This window comes from Dipodomys ordii, unplaced genomic scaffold (assembly GCF_000151885.1).
Source record: "Dipodomys ordii isolate 6190 unplaced genomic scaffold, Dord_2.0 Scaffold21, whole genome shotgun sequence".
NCBI lineage: Eukaryota > Metazoa > Chordata > Mammalia > Rodentia > Heteromyidae > Dipodomys > Dipodomys ordii.
The window spans coordinates 4,781,996-4,809,706 of NW_012267237.1; the positions used below are offsets into that span (position 1 = coordinate 4,781,996).

At 42.8% G+C, this 27,711-nt stretch overlaps 1 protein-coding gene across 1 annotated transcript in view; it reads left to right on the forward strand.

Annotated features, from left to right (window-relative positions):
- Positions 1–220: 220 nt before the first annotated feature.
- Adcy2 (adenylate cyclase 2 (brain)) overlaps positions 221–27,711 on the forward strand; it is a 319,852-nt gene continuing 292,361 nt past the window's right edge. Inside the window, exon 1 of the mRNA XM_013013878.1 lies at positions 221–417. Within this exon, the coding sequence (XP_012869332.1) occupies positions 367–417 (51 nt within the window). The 5' untranslated portion in view covers positions 221–366. The remainder of the gene's footprint in view (positions 418–27,711) is intronic.

The window sequence follows — 27,711 nt, forward strand, 5'->3', positions numbered from 1 at the left end:
TTTTACCTACTTTAAGTAGGCAACAACTACCTAGAAAAACAGCTATTTAATGTAAAACGTAGCCATTTGAAAGCTCAAACTCTTCTACGTGTGAGAAGCTTAAACCCAGTGTGCGTCCATCTGGGTGGCCGTGGGCAGTGTTGTCACAGCATATGCACACCCTTGCTGTCAAGACGGCTCTGGGTCTCACCTCACCATGTTTTGTTTCTCTTTCCTCAGGCGGTGGAAGACCACGTGGCATTTTTAATAACAGTTCCAACTGCCCTGGCCATCTTCTTTGCCATATTCATCCTCGTGTGCATTGAGTCCGTGTTTAAGAAGCTGCTGCGTGTGTTCTCCCTGGTGATCTGGATCTGCCTGGTCGCCATGGGTTACCTGTTCATGGGCTTTGGGGCCACCGTCTCTCCGTGGGACCAGGTAAGGACAGAGCATGTTGGTGTGTTTCCTGGGTGGGCCTTGACTCCTGCCATACTTACTTCTGTAAACTTGGCCTTAGACACTAAAGAGGAGATCAAGAACAATTTTTTTTAAAAATCTAGAAATGGTGCATTTGTTCATCATTAAAAAAAAACTATATCTGTACTATCTATATATGAATATATACATATATATGCAAACATATATGCATGCTTTGGTGTTCCTGGGGCTTGAACTCCGGGACTTGGGCTTGCCAGGTATGTGCTCTACTACCTGTGCCACACTTCTAGGACTTTTGGCTTTAGCTAGTCTTTGAACAGGCTCTCAATTTTTTCCTGGGCTAACCTGAACTTGAACTTTGCATATCTGGGCTGCAGGTGTGTGCAGCATAGGCACCATGATCCTTTGTGTCTAGATGCTCCTGGTAACTGAACTAGGCTTATGGACATGAACCAGGATGCTTGGTATAACTGTATATCTTTATGGGATAAAAATATGTCTCGATACAGCTATATTTTGTAAGAAGGTCATCTCAAGCTAACGAACATGTTAAGAAGCTTGCCTACTTGTGTTTTCAGAAGGTGGAATGTTTAGAACCTATTTGAGCAATTGTAGAATGTATAATTGATTATTATTATTTTTATTAACATCTGTGGTCAGAGTGTGGGCAAAAATAAAAATCACTGAATCATATTCCTCTCATCCAAATGACAGTAAAATAAGCCAAGAACAGAGAAGCAGTTCTTTTTGATATAGTCATTGCAGACCTGCTGGGTGGCCGAAGTCCCCCAGTGGCCGTGGTATGTTACCAGTCCTGCCAGCAGCATGGAGCCGGTCTGGTCCTGCTGACTGTGATGGTTGGACTATGGAGCTATCGCCTGGTCTGCTCTTGCCTTCCGTCTTGCAGCCCAGCACCCTGTGTGCCCCTAACCCTGCCAGATGGTTGGGGCTCCTACATTCTTTCTCGACTCTGATCGTCTCCCCAGTGCTTGGCAGAATCTTGTCAATGAGATCACATCCAGGGAAGATGGCTTTGCTTTCTGGTCAGGACCTATGGGTTATTTTGCTCTTGGTAAGGCGCTTAGCTTTGCAAATGCCTACCTGTGCTGGCATCATGTCTTTCAGAGATTGTGATCCACCAGTCCGTTTTCCCTCATGTTGCTGATCCGCTGCCCCGTGGGTGGTCACCCCTGCCCTGCCCGTCTGGTGGCTTGAGAGAATGGCAGATGGTGTAGGTCGCAGGTCTGGGCTGGAGACAGTAGATGAGCTGTTCTCTGCCAGCTTGTAACCACAGCCAAAGGCGTTTGTGCCATTCAGGGAGTGAGCTAATCAATGGAGCAGCCCAGGGGGCCCTGCCAGTGTTGGTGAGGCCATCAAGAACTGGGGGAGGAGAGACAAACAGGATCACAGGATCCAGGAGCAGACAGAAGAAGAGCCACAGGGAGAGGAGACTAGCTGGTGTCCTTGCTGCAGAGGCTCAGATGGGAATAGAGGAAGGTTCACGTGCACAGCAGGGACGAGGCGTGGGGTGTGTCTTGGTTGGAAGGAACCTGCAGACGGAAGGGCCTGCAGATGAGTTTTTAATCAGTCCCTGCTCTTGGGACATCTGCCAGGCCCATTCTAGTTTCTGGGTCTCAGCTTCTTCTGGATGTGACATGGTGCTGTGATGTTGGGTGCAGGAAGCTGAAAGTGGCTCCAGTGCACTTCACCGCTGTCCTTAGAGAGTTCCTTAGAGAGTTGACCATGAGCTCCCGGGCCTAGCCAGCTCCCCTGTCCTCCGTGCCTGCCTCTCTGTGTGCCTTGGACCCTGGCGTGCCTGGCCCCCCACTGGGGTTCAAGTGGCTCAAGGGCACTCCCTGGTCCTCACCCCCAGAGCACAGGGAACACAAGAGCAGGAGGGACAGAAGAGCAGTTCTCCATACCATGACCCCAAGGCCTCCCTGCCCCAGTGACACTTTCTGTTTCTTGTTTATTAGAATGAATCCTCTCAGGTGGGCCGCGTTTCTCCCGCTTTGAGTTCTAAGCTTGCTTTTCCATATGGATTGAATAATCAGTGATATTCAATATCTGGATTGATATCAGAATTTTTGATTTGAAAGATATTTAAAGCCCAGGAGCTTTTAAAAAGATACTCTTAAAAAAATCACCCTCCCCCATGGTATAACCCCTGCTTTCATTGTATTTGATGTTGGTATAATTTGTGCAGGGGAAGGGAAGAAACAAACCGTTTAAATAGGGATACAGGTGGACCCATAGCAACAATGAGATGTCCAAGTCGTTATGTCGAAAAACGAACTTTACAACTTTGTGGGGGTAAGAGGGGTAGGGAGATGGGAGATGGGAAGGGAAGGGAAGGGGAAACAAAGGAGGAGGCAACAATGCTTGATAAGAAATGTACTCATTATCTTGCCCATGTAATTATAACCCCTCTGTACTGTATTTTCACAATTAAAAAAAAATCACCGGACATCTTGCTGTCTTTTATGTTAAGTCTTTCTACTGAATGATATAGTGATGTTTTGTATGTTTCTAAGACTTCTCCTTCTTTATAAAATTAGCAGTATTTTTGACATTTGTTCTTAGATGCCTGATTTTTTCTTTATTAACGGAAATTTTACAATTTTTTGTCTAATTGGTTAATATTGATACGTAAGAACAATATTGTTTTCTATGTTGATCTCTACTCTGTGGTCTTTGCGGACTCTTGTTAAAGCTATTAGTTTGTCTGAGAGTCTCAGCTTATTTTCTACAGTGACCGCTGTCATCTGCTAATTGCCAGACATGATTTTCTCCCTTTGAAATCCTTTTTTCATTCATAGCCGAGTAGCACATTTTCTAATTTATTGTCTAGGACTTTTAGCACAAGGTGAATAAGGAAGGGCAAGTGTCATTAAGATGGTTCCCCTTAATGGGACATTTAAGTTTCATCAACAATATGGTATTTACTTTATCATTATTGCTAATAATCGTAGAATTGATTCATTAGGATAAGACCTCCCCCTCTTTCTGGAATGTTCTTTTTCTACATGTTGTATGTCTTTTTCTGAACAGCATGGTGTCCACAGGCTACCCCAGGAGACACCGCCTGTACCCTTCTTGAGGTTTTCTGCAGTACTTAGGGTTATTTGTAGCACCTCCGATCCGTTTGCGCACACCCTGCTCTGTTTGCTGGCTGTCCTCTTTGCTGGAGCGTGAATTCCCTCTGGGCAGAGATGAGATGCTTTTCTTATCCCAGGAAAATTCTGTCCTGGGCATCCGGGCAGCTGCTTGTTTGATGTGTTCATTAATGGGTGGCCATGTTTCTTCATCTCCAAGTGTTTCTGTTGTTTGTACCAGCTTATTCTATTTTTACCTGTCTTTTGATTGTATAACACACCATTATTTCTGATGCTCTCTCCCTGATTTGGAAAACCTACCAAAGCATCTGAAACATGCCTATTTCATACTCATTTTGTGTCCATTTTCTTGGGGCCAATTTTTCTCAGGTGTTGAACTTGTTGGCCAAATTACTTGGTATTATATTATTAGCTATCCCTGTGTCTATGGACATTTCTATTTCCAAGCTGATCTTGAATTGGATTTCTTTAGAGTGATGGCTGCAAGGATTTTAGAACATGTCTTGTGGATAGTATCAAGTCTCTCATTAATGCCTGGGCAATGGATTTGCAGGATTCTTGGATCCAGCTGTTTGGTGGTAGCGTTTTCATTTTACATGGCCATCTTTCCCCCTCACCTACAGCTTTGTGCAATGACTTCTGGTTAAGCCTCAATATCCCATTGCGAGAACAGACACGAGGCTTAGATGGCATGCTCTAGTTGCTTTGGCTTAAGAACTCTTGAACTGTTATGAACTAGCAGTCAGCACAAGAGCACAGAAGGAGATTCCTCTGTCCTGATGGCAATGGGATAATTTTACTTTTAAGAATGTGGTCACCACGCTTGTGAAACACATCTGCCCTTCCTCTGCCCGGTGCATTAAGACAGAAGACAGGGACAGAATAGGGACAGCGCTAGCTGTCTTAGCATTAGTCCCATGGGAAGTCTCCATCAAGCTGACCCATGGTGTGAGACCTGCTGTGGTGCTATTCAGTTGGTCCAGGAGAGGAGGAGCAAAAGAGCTGGAGTTAGAGAATGTGCCTGTGTCTCTTGTTCTGTGTGCAGAGTTGGCTCCGTGGTTACCTGCTGCTTGGGGTTCTAGTGCACCCATCACCAAGTACCATGGGAAATTGTGTTCCCTATTAGAATAGCAGAAATGCATGGTCGTTCAGCTCTGGAGGCAGAAACCTGAGATCACAGTGTGAGTTCTAGAGGAGTCCCTTTCCTGACTCTTCTGGGCTCTGGTTGTTCCTGAAGGACTGGACATTCTTTGGTTGTAGATGTTTTGCTCTAGTCTCTGCCTGTCTTTGTTGGTATCTCCCACGTGTCCCTGTCTATGTGTCTCTTTTCCCTTTAGAAGAACATGAAGCCTGGGTGCCCATGGCTTATGCCTGTCATCCTAGCTACTCAGGAGGTGAGATCTGAGGATCACAGTTCAAAGCCTGCTCAGACTGGAAAGTCCATAAGACTCTTATCTCCAATAAACCACCAGAAAACCAGACATGGTGCTGTGGCTCAAGTGGTAGAGCACTAGTTTTGAGCTGAAGAGCTGAGGGACAGCGCCCAGGCCCAGAGTTCAATCCCTACAACCAACAAAAAAGAAAGAACATGAATCACAGTGGATTATGACCACCCAGAGGGTGTCATCTTTACCTGATCTGTTACCAGATGGGTTCAGAATAGAATCACATTCATTTGAAGTGGTGTTTAGGTCTTCAGGACCCCTTCTGGAGGTTGACTCCTAAGATTTTGTTTCACTAGAGAATACACTGTCCGGCCCTGTAGTGGGGGCAGGCACCAGCCCGTGACTCACCACCCTAGTGTCCACTGTCCTCGCTTCAACCCGAGACCTCTCTTGATGCCCACCTTCTTTTTACCCACTCTGCCTGGAGGGAACTGTGTGGCAGGGAGTTAGTTTATGAGCCTCCCTGTTAGTCAGGAATTAAAAGCATTCTTGTTGTGTGAATGCTGTGTTAAAGTAAATCCATACTGATGAACAAAAGAAAATATAACTTCTCTTTCTCACATGGGTGTGGAAAGACAGAGGGTAGCCTCAGCTAGTTTGCATTACTGTCCCAGTGATGGAAGAAGGTGCTACTTCTTGCTTCCTAGGTCCAGTGATTCTTTGTTACTCGGTGCTTAAAAAAAAATAACTTCAAAAAAATAACTACAAAGGCCATGCTTTTAAATGACATCTCAGCAAATTTTTAATCAGATCAAATAAATCCATCTCAATTGATAATTACTGACTGAGGATCTGTTTCCTAAGATGATTTTAAGAGAGGGAAATGCCATGCAGAAGGCAGAAGTTGAGGGGAATTTTTGTCACCAACATGGTCAACATGGCTGGTGCTCATCCACTTACTGGCAACTGGTCAGAAGTGCTCACTTGTAGATAAGAGAGCCGAGTCCTGCTTGCCTCTGACTCTAGTTTTATGCACTTTCCTCCTATGAAGAGTTCATTGAATAGAGATAAATGGAAACTTCTGTTCCAGCGGAGGCAGGGAGACCATGCTGAATTATTGTGAAGATGTGTTAAATTACCAGGCCGAAGCATTGCTCCAGGAAGACAAGACTTGCATTGTCCTGTTATCTGAAAGGATTTCAAGCACCCAGTGTGTATACAAGTATGTTTTCTGATAAAAATAGGACATCAATTTGCAAACATCTTTCTTTTTTTTTTTTCAAAATGGGGGAGAATAAAAAAAAGAGAGAAAAAGAAAAGAGGCCTCTCAGCCTCTGAAGTGGTTCAGTTCTGTTTGCTTTTTCCCCAGTGCAGTCATGTGGAATGCTATTAGAGAATTTGCTGGCCACTGGAAGAGCTGAGTGCATATGAATGAGAAGGGGGTGGGGGCATGCACAGCCCTCCCTGGGCCACACCAGAAAACAGTCTCTGAATGCTGCTGTGCCCGAGGGCGATTTCTCAGGGGCCACATGTCTGAGGACAGTTAAAAAGTTGTTAAGACTGTATCAGTAGACAACAAAGCTGAAGGATGTGTCGCTTTGGCAAGCACAGAGGGATGAGGTGTGAATTTTAAGGACGTGTACTGAGTTGGGTCCCTCCTGCAGTGCAGCTATTTTGGGGATCCCACACATTTCTGGCTGTTTAGAGCAGAGGCGGTGTTTGTGAATTCTCCCTACTGTTAGGTCCTGAGCAGCATGTGGTGGAAACCGCGCCCCCCCCCCCCCAGCTGGGAATTTACCAAGATCCTCAGCAGGGCCTTCCCAGACCCGGGCTTGCTTGAGGAAAATATTCTGTTGCTGTTTCTGGAACAAGCTCTCTGCTTCCTCTTATTCTCCTTCTGGACTTTTCTTAAAAGGAGCCCTGTCTTGGTACTGAAGGTTGGCCTGTCAATTGAAGTGTTACCAAGTCATTGAGCGGACTGTGCCATCTTCCCTTTGTTCTTCTGTGGGCTTCCAGCATAACCACTTGGATCTTAGCATGGTCGTGCATTCTGACTGCTCACCACAGCCCATGATCTCACACACACACACACGCTCTCTCATACGGAAATGACCATATGAGTACACAAATTATCTGTCTATCCACTTGATTCCTCTACCACAAGATGATGGAAGACATTTCCAAGGACTGGCTCATAACAGACACCGTCCAGTTACTTTCCATTCACAACTTACTTTTCTGTGCACACTATGCAGCAAATGCCATTTGGGTTTGCATTTTGCTGATGGGAAAACTTGAGCCCAGAGACATGAAGTAAATTCCACAGAATCTCACTACTAGAAGAGAAGCAGGATGTGATCGTGGCCTTCTGATGCCACGGCAGAGACCTCTGTGTTCCGTGGTCTTCAGCGGCCCTGGAGTGTCCCCGCCTGCTGTGCTGGGCAAGACTCAGCGTGCCATTTAATGTGGAAGGGGCACACCTGGGAAATCCAGTTCTCCTCTCTGGGTTTGATATTATGAGAGCAGATTTCATGGGGAGGCTGCTGCTGCTTCAGAGATGGCAGAATCTCAGCGCTATCCCTGTTTTGGACTGCCAGCCCACACTTTCCATTTCTCAATAAGAGGAGTAAAACTTCATAAATTCAATAAATAAGGGATCAGATGTATGTGTATTTATCACCTACAGATATACATTGTTTAGGAAACAATTGTAGATTTTATACAGAAATGGAAGTTTTACTTCCTGATAGCAGATTCCTTATTAATAAGTTAAGTTTCCTTAACATTTCACCCTTTGTGTTCACTGTTCATTGGGGATTGCCTGAGATCCTGATGTCTGCTGCAGGCCTCATTCTTCCCTGGGGGTGGGGGGGGCGGGGGGCGAGGCCCTGGCAGGCTTAATGGAAGCCGGGTAGGCGTCCATGTGTATGTATGTGTGTGTGTGTGTTTGCTCACATGCACACATGCACAGGTATGCTCAGGTCAGAGTTCAGCTCAGTTTTGGCCTGTGTCCGGCTTGAATTGGATTCTAACTGTGGCCTCTCACGGAGCGCCATGAAGCTGTCTGTGTCGTAACCACAATACTGCACGTGCAGCCTCCTGGGAAGGGTCATGACAGCCTTCTGGAAGGGTTTAGGTTTTGGTTTTAGTTTTTAGGGCTGGTACTAGGCCTTGAACTCAAGGCCTGGGTACTGTCCCTGAACTTTTTCTCTCAAGGCTGATCCTCTACCACTTGAACAACAGGTCCAATGCTGGTTCTTGTGGTGGCTAACTAGAAATAAAGAGTCTCACAGACTTCCGTGCCTGAGCTGGCTTCAAACCATGATGCTCAGATCTCAGCCTCCTGAGCAGCTGGGATTACAGGCGTGAGCCACCTGCACCTGGCTGGAATTTGGTATTTCCTTGAAAGTTGACATGTTGCAGGGGAGGAAAAAGTCTTGCCAAACCTTCTTCATGCCTTGTGTGTTGCATGTGCTCACCTCATGACCTGAGGAAGGCTGCCTGGCCTTAGTCTTGTTATTCCAACCACTCCTCCGCTGGTTCTTGAACACAGAGTCCAAGAAACAGGCTTTGGGACATTGGTGACCAGTCACAGCACAGCATCATAGCTACCAGGGAGTGGCTCAGTGTGTGTGTGTGTGTGTGTGTGTGTGTGTGTGTGTGTGCACGTGTGTGTGTGTGTGTGTGTGTGTGCGCGTGTGCATGCGTGTGCATGCATGCGCATCATCCAGGCAGGTATGCGGGAAGCTGCCGGAAAGACTAGGAGTGAATTCTAGACTCAAGGCAAGAGCAGCAAGTTCTCAGGAAAAAATAAATTCCCAGTTCAAATTATTTCCTATTAAGAGTTGCTAAGCAACATCTCAATGTGCTCCTCCAGTTTTCTGTATTTCACATTTCCTTTTCTCTGTAGCCGCTAATATCATCCTCACCTTACTCAGACAGGAAGGAACAGAGAACACACCTCAGATCCAATACCACATGCACAGGAAGGAGGAGGCTTCACAAAACACCTTGCAGCTACAAGCCCATGCCAAATGAACATCCATGAAAAGTATTTTATTGCATAGTATATATCCACTCATAGTTTCTTTCCATTATACATTCACAGTGCTTCCTTAATATATGTGTCTTATCAGAGCTACAAGTTTTTCATTTGTTTGTTGGCTTTGGGAGGTAAGTAGTTCTTAATTAGCACGTTGTGTTTCTCTTATGCACTGTACTCTCCCCTCTCTCCGGCATGAGCTTTCCAATATCTCACTTACAACTCACACCTCTAAACCCCAGCCTATATAGAAAGCAAAGCATCACAGATACAGGCCCTGGACACAGTGTGAGAGCAGAATGCCGATCTTTCCGAAGGGGATGCCATGGGCACTCGCCTACCAAGCATCATCAGACTCCAGAGCCATGTGCCATTCTGCAATCAGAATACAATTTTTATAATTATGTGTTACAATTGTATGTATAAATTATGGTTATAATAATTATATATTACAATAATTGTATGTATATTATGGATTATACTAATTATATAATGATATATTATAATAATTGTATATATATTATAGGTTACAAGCTGAATACAATATTTCCTTGAGCTTATAAGTGAATGTTGGGTTCCCATCACATACTTTTTAGGCATGTTTGGCTATAATAAAATGCTGCAGATTGGGTAAAATCTATAGATAGCAAAGATTAAGGTCAGATGTGCTGCTCTGCCTGCCCACGCGAGCACCCTCTTGCATTGTTACCACATGGAAGAAGGTGGGGACGGAAGGGGATAGGTGCTGTGTCTGTGCAGGGCAGAGAGGTGGACAGGCTGAAGATTCCATAACAGTGTCTGAAGACAGACTCATGAGAGTCCTGACCCCATTCCTGAGTGTGGGGTCCTGTGGCCTAATCGTCCCTGAATAGCCCCATCTATGTATCTGGCTTTGCCACAGATTCAGTTTCAACGTAAATGTTGAAGGGTTTACATATGGTCAAACCACAGCAGCTTGGGATGGGATTCCCTGTATATATACATGTACATATTCATCCTTTGACAGACATCTGGGCTGATTCCATGCATTGGCTATGGTGAATAGTGCTGCAGTGAACATAGTTGTACTGGTGGCTTTACTGGCTCCTGGTTTGTAGTCTTTTGGATAAATGCCCAAGAGTAGAATTGCTGGGCTAAAGGGTAACTCTATGTTTAATTTTTTGAGGGACCTCCCTACTGCTTTCCAGAGTAGTTGAACAAGTTTACATTCCTACCAACAGTGTCTTAGGATTCCCTTTTGGCCAGATCATTTCCAGCATCTGTTGCTGTTTATATTATCAATAATGGGCATTCTAACCAGGGTGGGGTGGAATCTCATTGTTTTGATTTGCATACTTCTTATGACCAGAGATGTAGAACATATCTTCATGTGTTTGTTGGCCATTTTTCTTCTTCTGGGAAGTCTCTCTCCAGCTTATTAGCCCATTTATTAATTGGGATTTTGTTTTTATGAGTGTTTAGTTGTTTAGGCTCTCTGTATATTCTGGATACTAGGCCATTATCTGATGTATTATCTTTAGTTGAATGAAGGGGTGTCCATTCAGTATGTCAGTTTATGAGTACAGTGTGTCTTGATCAATCTCATTCAGCTTTTAATGTGAATAGGAGCTTCGGTGCCAGAGGGTACATTAATATATACCAATCTATCTACTGGTATAAATCGTGTCACATTTATTTTGCAGTAAATCAGTTTTAGCAATTTATTGTTCAGTAAATTCAAAGCTGAGATATACATGTACTCTTCTTGAACAAAGTGATGTTAAGTTTTGATTCGAAAGCCCATGCAGATGTGATAGAGGTAACAGAGACCCACGTATTATTTCACTAAAAATAAGAGATAAAATACATGAAAAAAAGTTTTATGACTGTGATCAAAGGAAACTGTAGGAACATTTTATGAGGAGAGAAAAATTACATGAACTCTAGAATTTCCCCAGCTTCCTGCCCTTGGTTCCTAAGCTACAGTCCAAGGACTAGGGCAAAACAGAGCCTAATAATTTCACTGAGTTGCAGAAACAAAGTTAGGAGACTGAGTTCAATGGCCAGGATTCCAAGGAGGAGAACAGAGAGGGAAGGAAAGGAAGGTATGAGAGGAGAGAACTGCTGAGATTTGTAGGGGTTCTGTTATTCTTCAGCAAAGCACTGATCAGCACATGGAAGAACTTTCCAAGTTCAGAGAAAGAATCTCCAGGAAGAAGCACATGAACAGCTCTTGGTCCTCCCATGGAGCTGGGAAGAACCATTACAATGGCAAAGACAAACCTCCTATAGGCTAGAGAGTCATCTCAAGAGGAATTAATAGCCTAAAACTTATACCCTTAGTATGAAAGATTAGAAATCTAAGACTTCAAAATCTGCAATTCTAGTCAGCGATTTCAACACTTGGTGTCAATAACTGATGGTACAAGAAGTAGCAACAGTAGAACGTTGGGAAAGTACAAGTTGGCATGTGGACCTGATTCACAGAGCACTCTACCCAACATTGCAGGAGATGGATTCTTTTCTTTTCTCTTCTTTTTTTTTTTTTGTCAGTTGTGGGGCTTGAACTCTGGGCTTGGGCACTGTCTGTGCACTCTTCAGCTCAAGGCGAGTACTCTACTGCTTGAGCTATAGCACCACTTCTGGTTTTCTAGTGTTTTTAATTGGATATAAGACTCTCATGGACTTTCCTGCCTGGACTGGCTTTGAACTGTGATCTTCAGATCTCAGCCTCCTGAGAAGCTAGGATTACAGGCGCGAGGCACCAGCACCCGGCTGAGATGGATTCTTTTCAGTGCACACTCAACTAGGCTTCAGGATTTATTATAAATTTGCAATAATCAGGATGCAATAGTTCTGATGTAAAAATAGATTCAGGCCTGTGGGATTTATTGGACTGTCAAGAAATGAAATGTGCTAAGCCAATTTAATGGAGAAAAGTGTAAGTTGTTTTTTTTTTCAGAAATAGTTACTGAAAAAATTGGACAACCCATGTAAAAAGTAGAGTTCTACTTTTATGTCACATAATATATAAAAGTTAACGTGAAACCGTGGTCCTAAACATTAGAGCTGAATCCATTAAACATCCAGACAAAAAATGTGGAAGAGGCTTTTAGTAACTTGGGGTAGAAAACTATTTTATTTTCTTCAGTATGTTCATTCAATACAAGTGTGTGACTCCAGGGTCTCATGCTTCAAGTGCTCTACCATTTGAAATATACCCCTATTCTTTTTAAATTCTTTCCCTCTCCCCATAAAATAGGGTCTAGCTAACTTTTCATGGCCTGACCTTGAAATCTCTATCTTCTTGCCTTTGCTTCCTGAGTAACTAGGATTGCAAGGGTATTCTTACATAGAACACATGGAAAGATGTGAACCACAACCACCCTATAAATATAATTTTATCAACAACCATTTTAATTTAGAGCACCTGAAAAGGTCTAAACCACAAAAACCATCCCCAATAAATATAATATTTAACAACCATGTTAATTTGAAAATGGCAATTGGATATAGAAAAAAATTAGTCACAAAACATCTCTGACAAAGCTCTGGTATTCAGGATATATAACAGACTCGAATAACTTAGTTCTAAGAACACACAATAACAAACTAGCATGGGCTTCCAAAAATACTTTACCACAGGAGACAAAGAGCAAATATTCTCATGAAAATATGCTAAGCATTGTAAGGTTAGCATACAATACAAGTTCCAAGTCCAGTCAGACAGAATAATGTACCCCTCAGATTTTCCTGTGGTAATCGTTGTAGTGGTGTAAGAACAGACCCAGACACTGGCAGCGCCAGACATTGAGGCATGATAGCTCCTCACTAGCTTGACTGTGCTTAGAATTTCATGGATTGTATACTCAAAGTCTATGTAGACTTTGTACAGTTTATCAGTTGCAGGTCAACAAGCATATAAAATAGTATCTAAAGTTTATTGTATGTAAATAAGCCCCTCATTTTCCATGTCAAATAACTGATATTTATCCTCAACAGGAAGTCATTATTCCTATTGATCCTTAGGCAAAATAAGCAGGTACAAGAAGAGGTTTTGTGACTTGCTTCGAGCATGGAGTATATCCCGGGCTGGACCCACTGTTCGCTCCTTCCTTCGTCCCAGAGGGGCTGACAGTGGACTTCTGGATTATCTCTTCCCTGATGTTGAAGAGTCAAGGAAATGTGGGATTCTGAGGGAGGATGAAGTTCTTGAGTTACCCTTAGAAAGTGGTAATGTTAGCTTCGTCAAGTCTGAGATGCTTCCTTGAGCAAAGACGTGAAACAAGTAATGTATTTATTTATTATACAAATTGGAAATCAGTTGCTAAGTCATTTAAATTTCAGACTCCTAGTTTCTTTTAAATGGTGCATGTCACACACCTATGCATACACACATGCATGTGCATATACACAAATACACACAGATGTACTCACATGTACCCCTGCAAATATACATATACCCATGTACACATATATACATAGAGACATACATACCTATATGCAAACACACACATGCACACACATAAACATCCATCCATACACAATTCCTAAGCACTAGTCTGTTCTCTTTAACGTTCCCCAAACTGCAAAAATTTCTTTTATCCCAATGTTTGACCTTCTGCTTAGGGCCATAGCTAAAGAATTAAGTATTCTAGGAAGCACGGAAGCACAGAATGCACTCTTCTAAAAATTGTGAAACAATTAGATAAACAAGTCAAATTCCTTGTGGAAGGGAACAAAAGGAGAACTAATTTTGGTAATAATAATAATAATAAGCTGGCTGCTAGTGGCTCATCCTGTAATCCTGGCTACTCAGGAGGCTGAGGTCTGAGGATCATAATTCAAAGCCATCCGAGGGAAAAATAGTCCATGAGACTCTTAACTCCAATTAAGCACCATAAAACCAGAACTAAAGCTGTAGCTCAAAGTGGTAGAATGCTAACCTTGAGCAGAAGATCTCAGGGGCAGTGCTAATGCACTGAGTTCAAGCCCTATGACCAACAGAAAATAATAATGATAATAGTTATTTAAAAATTATATCATATTGGTCCTGATAGTAAAATATAATTCATACTAGCTTCACAATCACCAGAGATCAATAAAGCAGTCCTGCTATTCTTGCTCAGGGAAGTATTAAGGAAGAGTCAAATAGAGAAACTCCAGGTAGTGTGGAATATATCATGTTATACTTCACAAGTGGTATACAAGGGACTCAGCCCAAACTCACGGTGACACATTCCAAGTCACCTTTACTTCATGCACGTCTTTGGAGAGGCGAAGTGCAGTCCGTATCTGGCAATGGATATTCACAGCTGTCCACAGAATGCAGCCTGGCATGCAGATTCTACAGGTTCTAGCAATGTGGACACAAGTTCTAAGAAGGAATTCAGAAACCAACACGGAAGCATGCCTTTCCATCCCATTTGGTGGTTCGAGCCCTGGCCTCCCTACTCCTCAGACTGGTTGTCTGTGGGTTCTGCAGGGTGCTGCAGAGACCCTGGAACAGACAAAGTGCAACTTGGTTACTACCAAGTTTGTGTCTCCACATTGTAGTTATAGAGAACCAGACATACAGACCAGTCAGCATTCACTGGGTTTCAGAATGTGGGGATCTACAAGTCCAGAATTTCTGTTGTTGCTCTGTAGGGACGATCTGACAATGGGAAATTCACATAGAGATCTAGTGTGTGACCTGATTGCTGTGAGGAGAATGCCCTATAGGTTAACCAGAATACCTTTTTTTTCTGGTGTCAGGTATGTGTGAGTGAGTGTGTGTGTGTGTGAGTGAATGTGTGAGTGCGCACATGTTGAGCAGATCAGAGCCGAGAGGAATCATACACTCTCCTTGGACCTTCCCTCCAGGCTCCCAGAGGCTAAGGAGCGTGGCTGTTTCAGGCAGGGTCTCTGGGCACTGTCTTGGACATTGTTACACAGAAGTTCTGTGGGATCTCTAACACTCAAGTGATCTTAAGATCCCCTACATAAAGTGAGGTCCAGGGAAGAGAATGGGTATTTTTCAGAATAATACTATTCTGTTTTAGTTGGTTTGGCTAGCATCTTCTTCTGCACATGCCCTTTTCACTCATGATCGAATACATCTGCCAGTTCAGGAATCCATCCTTCTAGTCATATGATGTGATCAGAATTTCCAGTGCATGTGGTCAGCAAGAGTCTGTGGCCAACAAGGGCCATTTAAGGCACAACACAGTTTATTTCTAAGTACAAGAAAAACTCTTCATGCATAAAAGCCTTTAATTATATGAAGATAGTCTTCCTTTAGAGCCCCATAAGATTTCTAATGAGTTGAACTAAAAAATTAAGACTCCTGTGGTAATAGGAGAAGACGTTGCTACTAAAAGAAAGCTCGGGTTCTCATTTCAGCTAGACGCTATTTTGGGTATGGGACATTGTCTACGTGTGGCAATCATGGGCTGCAGCTCCTCTTGGGGTCCTTTGAGATGTTTGTCAGGCATGATTGAACAGCAGGGATGTGGACACCGATAGCCATTAGGCAAGAATAGCCAGTTCCTCTTTTCCTCTAATGGGTAATACAGTGACTTAGCAATGGTATAACTGTACAGAAAGAAAGCTGCCGTTGTGAAGTTCTCTGAAATAACCTCTTTCATTAGGTTTTAGAACGGCATTTACCTGCAGTGAAAATATAATTCATCCTATTATTTGGGGGGTTCCAGCTTTGTGAATTTTCCTGCTTTCTAAAATTTGTCACTCCAAAGTCAGTACTTAGGGTCATTCACAGACATGTGTAGAGAGATAACGATTTTGAGCCACCTGGAATTCTCCTCCCAGCTAACAATGAACAAGGCAATATTGTGCTCCCCAGAACTTATACAAAGTGCTCCTTTTGTGGTCTGGTGTCAGTTGCTCAGATTTTGCTTTATGTCTATGATTATGCTGTTTGATTTGGTACCCAAACATTTGGCTGAAACTATCAGGGGTTCTAATTCATTTTATATATATATATATATATATATATATTCATATATATATATATATCCTAAATAAGGTATTTTGAACAAATAACACCTAAAGCAAGGTTATTCCCGGATCCATCGATGAGCATGCAGTTATCAGGATTACACAGGGATGTATCCCCATGTTAACAGGTTCAGCATGCCCTGATTCAACATTTGTGGTGGCTTTCCAGACCTAAGTTGCATGCTTCTCAGGACTGTCTCCACTTGTCCTTGGATGAGTGAGCAAGGACGCCATCAGCACATCACCTGCGGAAATGGTGTGCGATGGCTGGGTACCGACTTCCATCTCTGACGTCAGCTCCCCCATGTTCAGATCTGGTGTGCTGAGACAATACGTGCTCTCATGGTTCTGTAAGTTGTGTTTTTGTGATGTGAGCCCATCTTGGGCATTAGAGGAACTGAACTGGTCCGCAGGAAGGAGGGAGGACTTCAAGGGTTAGCAATGGTCCCCGCCTCCACATGTTCTTGATGCGTGATCCCTAGGGTCCCTAGTGCCTTTGGTGACGTCTTCACTTGTTAGCAGCTGGTGCATTTGGCAAAGGTGGTGACAGGTTAGGTGACATGCCATCCCCGTGCTATTATGGTTCCTGAAGACAGCACTGCGAGACAGCCTAAAGACAACACCCAGGCAAGTGCAGCCTGCCGGGCATGCCCTGCGGGTCTGAATCCAGGGTGAACCACCGCCCCAGGCATCCTAGATTTGTCCAAGTCAGTGCAGGGGGTGAGGGAGCAGGCACAGGTCGTATTCACAGAGTCTGGACCACTGTGTAGAGTGGCAGTGGCTAGTTGCGTGATTATGAATGTTAGATCCGGGTCAGCTGGGAAGGCCACCCCGGAGATTCCAAACAGACAGTGGCTCACAAGGTCCTTAAGAAAGCTTCATGTTAGTGTGGGAGGCTTAAAAAGTAGTAAGGACAACAGGATTACTAGTCCAGGACAGCTTAAACTTTCAGTCTTCTCCCCATCAGGGCCTATGCTCATGGCTGCCATTCAGTTCCTTCCACAGGTGATTGAAGAGACCCTGGAGAGAGAATGTCTTTCTCTATGAGCTTCCATTCTGGTGGGACAGGGAGAAAACAAACAGTGTGATGCTCAGCCCAGAGGACATTCATTATATACCGTTAGCAGGTGGAGGGTTTCAGAAGAAGAGGATATGACCTGAGACTGACAATGGCTCTTGGCTGGGCTTTGCAAGGATTCTTCAAGCTGTTGATGGGAGGTGCTGTGGGGGTCAGACCCTCACCTGGGGAAAAGCAAGGTGGGCAGAGTTCCAGGGCGGAGAGGCCAGAACCACCAAGCTCCAAGTGTGCCTTCATTACTTTGTCAGCTTCAAGTGACTTATTTTTTAGTTTCTTCCCCTGTGCAGTGGACCCAGTGAATCTTCCCAGATGATATTCCAGACAGCACAAGTAAGGAGCCCTGTAGTATTTCCTCTCCGGGTCATGGAACCAGAGATGATATTCCATGGACTGAGAAGTGTGGTTAGGAGCAGCAAGAAGGAGCTAAAGTACCCGCTCTTCCCTAGGGGAGGTGGGCCCAGAGTTACCTCACCCCAGCTCACAGGCACCAGCGCGAGGGCCATGCTTCATTCCTTCTTTTCTTCTCTCCAGCATTACAAGATATTCCAATCCTCTGTGAGTGTCTTTCTCTGTTGGCCTAAAAAGAAAAGCAGAATTCTGTGGTAGAGTTCCCTGTATGTAATGGATTTTTGTTGAAGCATTTTGTGAAGTAAGAAGCCGGAACTTGTGGTGTTGGCAAGAGAGTGAGGTCAAGGGCAGGGGACGGGTGGGTGAATGCGGTCAGAAGATTCAACGTACGCATGTGGAAATAGAACTGGAAAAGTTGAGGGAACACAGTGAAGTGACACGGATCAAGGGGCCTTGTGTTTGTAAACCGCCTTGTTCACCCGCAACCCCTTTGTACAACCACTTAAAGATAATAAAAATAAATAAATAAATAAATAATAAAGGGTGTGTTATACTTGTAAACTGGCATGTTGAATTGAAACCCCTTTGTGCAACTACTTAAAGATAAGGAGGTAAGGAGTAGCAGTATTAAGGTATTTACACACATGTGGATCCCCGAGCGGTATCTGTGTATATACATGCTATACATATTTAAACTCAACAATGAAAACCCAATAATTTATTAGAGTAATAGAGTAATTATGCTCATTTATTATTCATCAGGAAGGCATGCCAGATGAACAAAATCAATCGGACTGTAAGAAACACTGGGTAGGGAAAATTCATAGAACCTCATGCCATCGATGAGAGCCAGAATGAGGAGGAGCTGGGCTTGCCTATAGGTGTTCAGTTTGAGGCTGTGCAAAAGTAGAAGACAAGTGAATGTAAGCGCTACCCTGCCATCCAGGTGAAGGAAATAGGGTGTCAGATGGTAGTTTAGAGCTCAAGAGAAGGCTCCTTTAAACAATCACTTGTTGGGCTCAGAGGCAGAGTAATTATAAGACAAGTACAAGACTGCATTCCAGCATCAGCACTGCAAAAAATAAATAAAAGCAGAGTTTCAGGTGCTCAGACTTGTGTGATCAGGTGGTAGATGGGTAGGTAGTACAGATGTGGTCAGTAAAGCAAGAGAAATCTCATGCAGGTAGAGGAATGGAGGTAAGGACAGAGGTTCGGGGCATAGGTTGGGAGAAGGCCATAGAGTCCGGATATTGAACTTGAAGTGACTCAGGATGAGCATCTACCCAGGCAAGATGACGCTTTCCAATACATCCTTTTTTCCTCTACTTAATGATGAGCCCTACTTTGAGATGGCACTAACTCATTTAGCAAAGGATGTCCTTGATTTCCTCTCACAGCAAGAGGATGATTCACTGAGAAAAATGCACTTTTGGGCACAGCGTTTATGGTTTTGCCCTGAAATGTTTAATTACAGAAGCTTTTCAAGTAGTTTTTTCCTAAGTGACTTTGGGGAGGAAAAAAAAAAGCATGTAGCTTTTCAAGAGTTGAAGCATACATTTTTAAGGAAGAATAATTAGCGGAGCCTATTTTAGCAGGAGTCGTTTGGTCCCTGACCCTCTGTGAGCTTATGCCATGTCTTATTCAGTTCTACCTGGTTGCAGATACTCCATGTGGGCTGACTTTTTTCTCATTTTAAAAAATTGTCTTTAAGTCGTTGTACAAAGGGTTCCCAATTCACATGACGGTTTATGAGTACCTTGTGTCGTGATCAGTATCACCCCTTCCACTGTGGTCTCTCCGTTCTTACTCTGATCCATCCTTCCCCTCAAATTACCTGGTGCTGCTTTCACTTGTGTACATTCCTTATAACTATGTTTAAGAAAAAGAGAATACAGCTCTATCAATAACGGCCAAAGATTCCAATGACCTTTGATTGTGAGGAATTTGTTCAGAGACAGAACACAGAGTGGGAAACTCAAGATGTTTTGCAATATGTCAAAAAACAACGTATGAAATGAAAACAAGGAAAATTTATAATCTCGGATAAACAGAAAGAAACATTTTGTACCCAACGTTGGAGCTGAGGTCAGCCTCTGTGGGGTACAAAGAAGCAAGGCCATGGACACAAACGGGGTTGACTGCAGCCCCCGAGGTGGAAGAGGCTGCAGTCTCCACAATGAAGACTCACAAGAGCTCAGCTTACCCGGCTGGACTGAAACGGGAATCAAATGTGGTTTCTGGTTTTGGAGGCTGAGAGTGTAGTCAGAGCTGGAGATCAGGGAGCAGAAAGAAAGGCATTTCAGGAAACTCAGTCTGAGGAGGAGATGGGATTTAAATGTCCTCACAGTGGCCAGCTCACTAAGTTCTTGCAAGGCTTAGTGTTGAGTATCCAGGGGGTGGCCTTAGGTCCTCAGAGTTGTCACCACCTGCTGCCTAGTGACCCAGCTTCCTGATGCGGGGAGTCCACCAAGGATGGAACAGGGCCTTCTTAGATGCTTAGTTGAATGATATTACAATAATCTGTAAGTTTATAGATATGTGTCCCCCATTTTCTTTTTATTTATTTTTTATTGTGAAAATACTGTACAGAGGGGTTACAATTACATGGGCAAGATAGTGAGTACATTTCTTATCAAGCATTGTAGCCACCTCCTTTGTTTCCCCTTCCCATCCCTTCCCAGCCTCCCCCGCCCCCGTCCCTCCCACCCAATCCTTCCCCTCCCCCACCAAAGTTGTAAAGTTCGTTTTCCACATGACAACTTGTACTTCTCTTTGTTGCAGCGGGTCCACCTGTATTCTTATTTAAATGACTTGTTTTTCCCCTTCCCCTCCACAAATTATACCGACATCAAATACAGTGAAAGCAGGGGTTATACTGTGGGGGAGGGACATACAAAGCAACAAAGAAATAATCTTATAAATGCATTAGAAACAAATGCATGAAAGAAAAAAAAACATTTGAATACATATCTTAGGGTTCATTTTCCTAACATCACCTTATCTGACCTTTTCTGCTTGACTCAGACGTATAGTAGATATTGCAAATAAGGGAAATCATGGGGCCTATGTTTCTTTGGGCTTGGCTTACTTCACTGAATATAATTTTTTCCAAATCTTTCCATTTCCTAACAAATGGATGTGTCCCCCATTTTCTTGATAAAGAACAACAAGAACAATATTCTGGTATAGTCACTTATCAGGGAAATGAACATTCCCACTGGCATGTTCCCCAGTTTTCAAGGTGTAGCTGGACACTGAGCTGCTACCCACTTCGGGAACGCTGAGCCCAGAGAGCTCTAGATCTTCAGCATCTGGCTTGGTGCTAAACAGTTTCAGAGGGCATCCGCAGAGAAGGCTCGGGGTGACATTGCTGCTGCCCCACCTTTGTGGTGCGGGAGACAGACGGGGCAGGGAATGCCATGGCCAGGCTGGCTCAGGGGTTTCCAGATTGATGCATTTTTCTTCTGTTGAAGTGGCCTGTCTATTCCAACTCAGAATGTGGCTTTGGGAGATGTAAAATGAGTAGCATGGAAAATTTCAAGTAAACCCAGAAGAAGAGAGTGGATCAAGTGCTCACGTGTCAGTCATCTCGATCTCACAACCCCAGAGGTGGTTTTTATGGCTCTGCTTGCTAGGCCATAGTCCCTGGTGACTCAGTTCAGTCATAGTGTTTCTCTGAAGGTAGATGTGACTAAACGTCTCTCATCAATTGCTTCCAAGAGGGTGAGCCTTGATGTCTGGGCCCCATGTAATCTGTTGAGGCCTTTAGAACATAAGGGAATTGTCCCAGAAGTAGAAGAACTCCTTACTCAGGCCTGTATCACCAGCTCAAGCCCCAGCAGTACTAATCTGCTGGGCTGCCCTGTGAAGTTCAGCCTTCCCAAGTCCCAAATTATGCACGTCACTCCTTGAAATCTAGCTCCGTGTGCATGTCCTACTCACTCAGTTCCTGCCCCAGACCCTGGCTGTCACAGTGCTTCCTTGCTATCAGATAACACCAGATCCACGACTGTGCTTGCTGGTGGGCTCTCTGTCTTCTCACCTGAGTGCGTTCCCCATAGTGCTCTTGTTTCCCGTGGTTTGAATTTGCCTGTGTGAACTCGGCTTTGTGGCCAACAGCAGTCCTCAATTTCTGGGTTTCTGCTCGCTGTCTCCCAGGTTGTTGAAGTTGTCTCTCTGCCAGAGGCTACATGTTACCTGGAAAGGGGGTGTCAGATTCAGGCTCAACATTTGGGGGAGAGCATGTGTGCGTTTGCTGTGCGTCACTCGAGGAGGAGGGGTGCTGTGCCTTCTGGGCAGGTCTTGCTGGTGGTACAACTATCCATTGGATTTGGATACTAGACTCAACCCCAAACATGCTGTCCTTTCTCATGAGGCTTTGCCTCTCACTCAGCCTGGCCTATATTCATTATTTCTCTGGTTCCTCTTAATTTTCACAGTTTTGAAATGATTCAGCAAAGAACTTGTATTTATGAAGTATGGCTAATTCATTTGTATAAAATGAAACTTTAATAAGAAAGGAAGAAGAAGAATCAGATCTGAGCAAGGAATCTGAACCCTGATACTTTTAGTGCTGACTAACATATTTTTTGAAGTATCACATGAACCCTTGGATCGTACCCTAAATAGTCTACAAATATGTTTATGCACATGAGTACTGGGACCAATCACAGTCATCATTTTTGATCCCCAAATTGTCCCTTCTTTGAGTAGGTGAGGCCTCACAAAGCCCAGTCCTGTATCCCCGGCACAATCCCAGAGGTCTAGAATGGCGTTCAGCCGTCAGCACAGCCCCATCCAAGCAGACTTGACGTTTCCCCTCCACAAGAATGATGGGCAGGGCTGAAAAATATCCATGTGGTCTGGGTCATTATGGCCAGGATTTTCAGGAGACAGAACTTGCAACTATAAACATTGAGAAGAAAGTCAATTATGACTTTATACTGACATTGTTGCTACTTTGATTTTATGCATGCATGTACTCTGATGCTTAAATACCTATGTCCTTAAGTACCTTATATGATTATGTACTTGTTTAATTTTAGGATATATTTGTGTATAGAAACAACTATTTATATATGACTACATTAAACAAAATACAAGCTATCACCATAAGACCTTAGAATCTGAGTTTTCACTATTCTTTGTAGTTCTTTTGGGCGGAGACTCTATCCCAGTAGGTACACAGAGTCCAACATTATGTTCTGAAATCCCCTGGGATATATTCTCAGTCTGTTTTGGCCTCTACCTATTAGGCAGCTGGGCTCAGTTTATTTTCAGTTTTTAGGAAGTTCCTATTTTATAGAACTTAGTTTGACTTGATGAATGTGGAAGGCATGTAATTCTAAAGTTATGGCTGTGCATATAACTGTAGCCCAGGAATCTCACTTTAGTCTTCCTTGTATATCTTGTTTTTGCTCTGTTCCGCTTTTGCCGCTCTCGTTTAGCATTTCTCTGGGTTTAGCTATTTATCTTTTCTGTTGCCCACCTCCTTCCCCCAGCTATATTCTGCAGCTAGCACCCTGTAACAGCACTAAGAGCTCTTGTTTGGCTCAAACTCGTAAACCATTCCTGGATTGATTGTGACTTAGTTTCTCTCTTTTACTACCAGAAATAAAGTCACCACGAATGCCTGTCTCCATTCTTTGGGATAGGCTCCTAGGAGCAGGATGTTTATTTTTATTGTGATAGGAGCAGGATTTTTAGGTTGGAACATAAACGTGGTTTTGCTAGATGTTGTGAAATCTTCCCCTTTCTGAGCTTGGGCTGCCGGCCTCTCCAGCAGTGTCCTTGGGTCACTTGCTTTGTGGCTAGCTAACCATTGCTGTGGCACACTGGGAAAAGTTGTGTCCCACAGTTTCATTGCTTACTCCTGAACTGAGACAGGATTCCATATGGTCAAAGGACATTTGAATTTCATCTCTCGATTTTTTTGCTTGGTTTGGCCCATTTTTATGTTAGCTTGTTGTTCTTTGCTCAGGAGGCATAGATGTTGCTTGCCTTGCTAGAAGTCGAAAGTATTTTCCCAAGTTGGTCCTTGCGTTTTGAATTTTGTTATGATGTCCCCATATAAAAGTTTTAGTTTAAATTTTTATATAGTAAAATGAACCAATGTTTTTTTTAAAAAATATTTTTAGTAGCTGTACACAGGAGTTGCTACTTCCCAAAGCAGTTCATGAATGCGATACGTTTTGATATGTCACCTCTCTCAGCATTCTTAGCCACCCCTCCCAGCCCAGCCCTTACCTGGCTTTTCTTAATTTTGGAAGACACACATTGGATTCTTGACAGCATTCTCCTCCGCTTCTCCACCTCATTAATCTACCCCTCTCCCCCTGGCCCCACCCACTTGTTGCAAGTACCCATTTCCTGATGTTTATTTTGTTGAATTTTGGGGATACTGTATCCTAAGGAATTACACTATTTGAGTTCTCTCTTAAATCTATTGTGATGCACTTGTATACACGTTTGTATTTGTACGTACTTGTTCATGTATAAGCTAATTCTAGCTTCCACATATGAGGGAAAACATGCATCTTTGGTCTCTCTGGGCCTGACTTTTCTTAACAAATTTTTTACCTGATCTTTCCATTTCTTTACAAATGATACACTATCAGTCTTTGTTATTCCTTTCAACCCCACAGATAAGCGATAACATGTTGGTGTTTAATTAGGACTTGGATAATGGGATGAGGAATGCACTGTGGGCTTGGGGTGGTATCCATGAACATAGTACTCTTTTCACTTATATCTACATTTATTTCAGGACTGTTTGAAATGTTTTATACAAGTTTGCTGTGCATACCATTTATATCAGTTATGTGATTATTGCTGCATTACTGTCATGTGTTTATTTAATTATTTAGTCATTAGCAAAATATTTCCCCTATTGTCTTCCATTTTCATATATTTATCATAAATATTTTGGTTTTGGTACAGTTTATAAGCTGCTATTTCACTATTTTTTTTATTGGTTATGAAGTCTTTCGGTAACTTTTTGATTTTCAGACATGACTGTCTGAAAATAAAAATCACTTTATCTCTCTCTCTGTCTCTCTGTCTCTCTCTCAATTCTCCCGTCTCGTTGAAACTCACATCCTGGCCCCGTGGTGATACTCTTTCTGTTGGCATCCAGGTCATTTTTTCATTCTGGCGGTTCTGTCCCCAGTGTCTCCTCCCTCATTGTAGATGGGCCTGGCATTTCAGCCAAGATCTTTATATTTACTTAGTTCTGTTCAATGTTAACTAAGCCACTACCAATTCACCTATAACTGGCTATCTTCCTTTTTTAATAGTTACAGTTGCATTTTGCTAACTGCCTTTTTGACAGTTTTGAAAATGAATTTTGTGAATTTCTGAATATGATCAGAAGAGATTTTAATTTTGATAATCTCTAACATTATAAAATACTCATTTTTTTCCACTAAGATATTTTGTCCTAAGTTCTACCATGTTCTGGCGTCAACAATGAAAGCTCATATTAAGTCTTACAGTTTTTGTCTGATCTATCATTTCTTGTTTTTTGTGTGTGGTACTAAAGACCTGCACTCAGGGCTCATTGCTATTGCTTGGCTCTCTTTGTTCTTCTGTGATGAGTGCCTTTACCTCTTGAGCCATGCCTCCAGTCTCGCACTTTGATGGTTAATTGGAGATGGAGTTACGCTCATGTTTCTGCTAGGCTAATCTTAGCTTCCTGAGTAGCTAGGAGTACAAATATGAGCCACTGATTCCTGGCTTATACCCTTTTATTTCCATGCATTCAGAGCATTTTAAGAATCTATTCTTTATAGCAAACATATATTGTTTGTTTTCTGAAATCATTTTAATAGGTAACAGAAATATTTGCATTTTTGATGTCTAATATTCTTTAGTTCAGTTAGGTGTAGGCACACAGGGAGACTGTGCACAGGTGTGTGTACACAGCCCAGATCCACAGAGTTCTGTTGAGAGCTGTGTGCTTTGACCATATGTAAACTTTGTATGTGAGGGGAGATAGTTGCTTCTGCCACAGAAGCAAGCACCCTCTTGTCTGTTGCCTTCATGTTCAGCCTTTCTGCAAGGTCTTGAGCACCCTCGTTGATAGAAGTTCTGGTTTCCAACTCTTATGTGCTTGACTGGAAGGGTAAGCTCAGCTGCAGTTGGATTCATTCTTCTTCCCTGCCTATCTTCAAAGGGCTGTCAGGAGAGGAAACTCAAGATACAGAAGACATTTTGAAGAATGTCCCTCTTCAGGCTGGGTCAGGTGATGAAACCCTTCCTTTTCCCTGTGCCTGGCAGTCCTGATGCAGGAAGATTCATCTCTCAGTATCTCCTTTACCACCTTTTCAGACTCACTTCTATCTGAGGGCCATGACAGTCTTAGTTCTCTGTGTGGGACAGCCCCATCCATAGTGATTACCACCTTCCACGTTCAGAAATGCAAGGAACCAACCTGTCAAGTTGCACTTCCTGTCCCAGACCATCCTTTGTGTTTAAAAATGTTTCCTCACACAGACACACAGACACACAGACACACAGACACAGACACAGACACAGACACACACACACACATACACACACACACAGAAACTAAAAATGAAACCATTCTTGTCAAACCAGTACTGTACTTTGAATGTGTTTTCAGAGATTTAGTGCTGGACTCACTGTAACAAGAAAGACAAGAGAACAACAGGAGTGTCTGGTCCAGCTCAGATTGTTACTGAACATGAATAGCAAAATAAATACAGAAAAACAAAATAGGAAATCTTGATTCCCCCATTTATAAACACAATAACGGCCTCCGGAGCTTGGGCGTAGGAAGTAATTGACTTTTCCCTTTGAAAGGAGCCAACTTGAAGTATTTAGTTCTCAGATCTGGATGGAGAAAAGAGTTTTCAAATATTTCAAAATGTGTAGTACGAATTTCCCCTTGACTCTTGCCTGGCAGTTTTGTCCTATAGTTCTGCATGCACCATGTACAAAAGTGACCGAATGTTTTCTCACCTAACCTGGCAAAAGACTGGAATAAAGATGCTTTCATTCATACAGAGTTAGAAAACAGTGCTCTGTCATAAAATTATAATTAGCTTGCAGTGAAGAAGATCAAAATTCACAAATGATTTCAACTTGCAGAGCTGACACATGCTTGTTTCAGACATTTCTATTTAGCTAACTTCCTGGATATTTGATTAGTCCAAATTTTCTGATTATTACAATCATGGTGTGATTCCTATAGAGAGAGTTATTTTGTTGATTCAATACTATTTCTTAGTAACAGTTGCAAAATACCTGGCTCAAAGGAGCATTTGTCAGGTTCTATACTTTTGCAGAGAAATTCAACATTTGGTTTCCTGTGAAACCAGAGTGTATTCTTTTTTTATTACACAAACTAAAACCATGCTGTCATCTTACCTAGTCTGTGTATGTGTGTGATATGCAGTCCAATGACTGTTTAAGAATAACAGTGGAAGAGTAAAATTAGCTGAGCTATTACAATTCTGCCTGTTGTCCTCAGTGATTTTGTGTGGTGATGGGACTCTAGAATTGTCTTTCCGTGTGTAAACATGAGCTGTCTTTAGATTTAGAAATTTGTCTGAAAAGGAGGGGCTGGGAATGTGGCTCAGTGGTAGGGCGCTTGCCTTGCATGCATGAGACCCTGGGTTCGATTCCTCAGCACCACATAAGCAAAAAGAAAAAAGCCGGAAGTGGTGCTGTGGCTCAAGTGGTAGAGTGCTAGCCTTGAGCTGAAGAGCTGAGGGATAGCACCCAGGCCCAGAGTTCAGGCCTCACGACCGGACCCAAAAAAAAAAAAAAAAAGAAATCTGTCTGAAAAGGAGAAATCAGTGATGACGTACTGTCCACTAATATTTGTATGGAAGCCGAAACTGTGAGCAGAGGCAGGAAAATCCCTGGCCCGTGTGCTATTGCTTGCCATAAAAAGTTAGAATTATACAATTACTACGTGATTGAAAAGCACAACTAAAATCATGTAACATATAAATTTTAAACAGTGTCTATAATTTATTTATGTTTATGCCATAATTTATAGACTAGAAATGAATATAATTGTGTAATGATAAATTAGAAATTATATAACACATAGGTATTATGATACTATGCAATAGATGAGGTATCATAATGATATACTATTGTATAACTCCAAATTAATGTTATATTTCTTTAATACAAAAGTTATAGAAGTGACTAGAAACTTTTAGTAGGAATAAAATTGAAAATCAATTCAAATTTTAGTGGATATTCCCATCTATAACAAATGAAGTCTGGAAATAGAATGTTTACATTTTCACTGGGAAGGAAAAAAAAGTCTTACTCCAGGAGCACAGTATTTGCTTTGAAATTATTCACTCG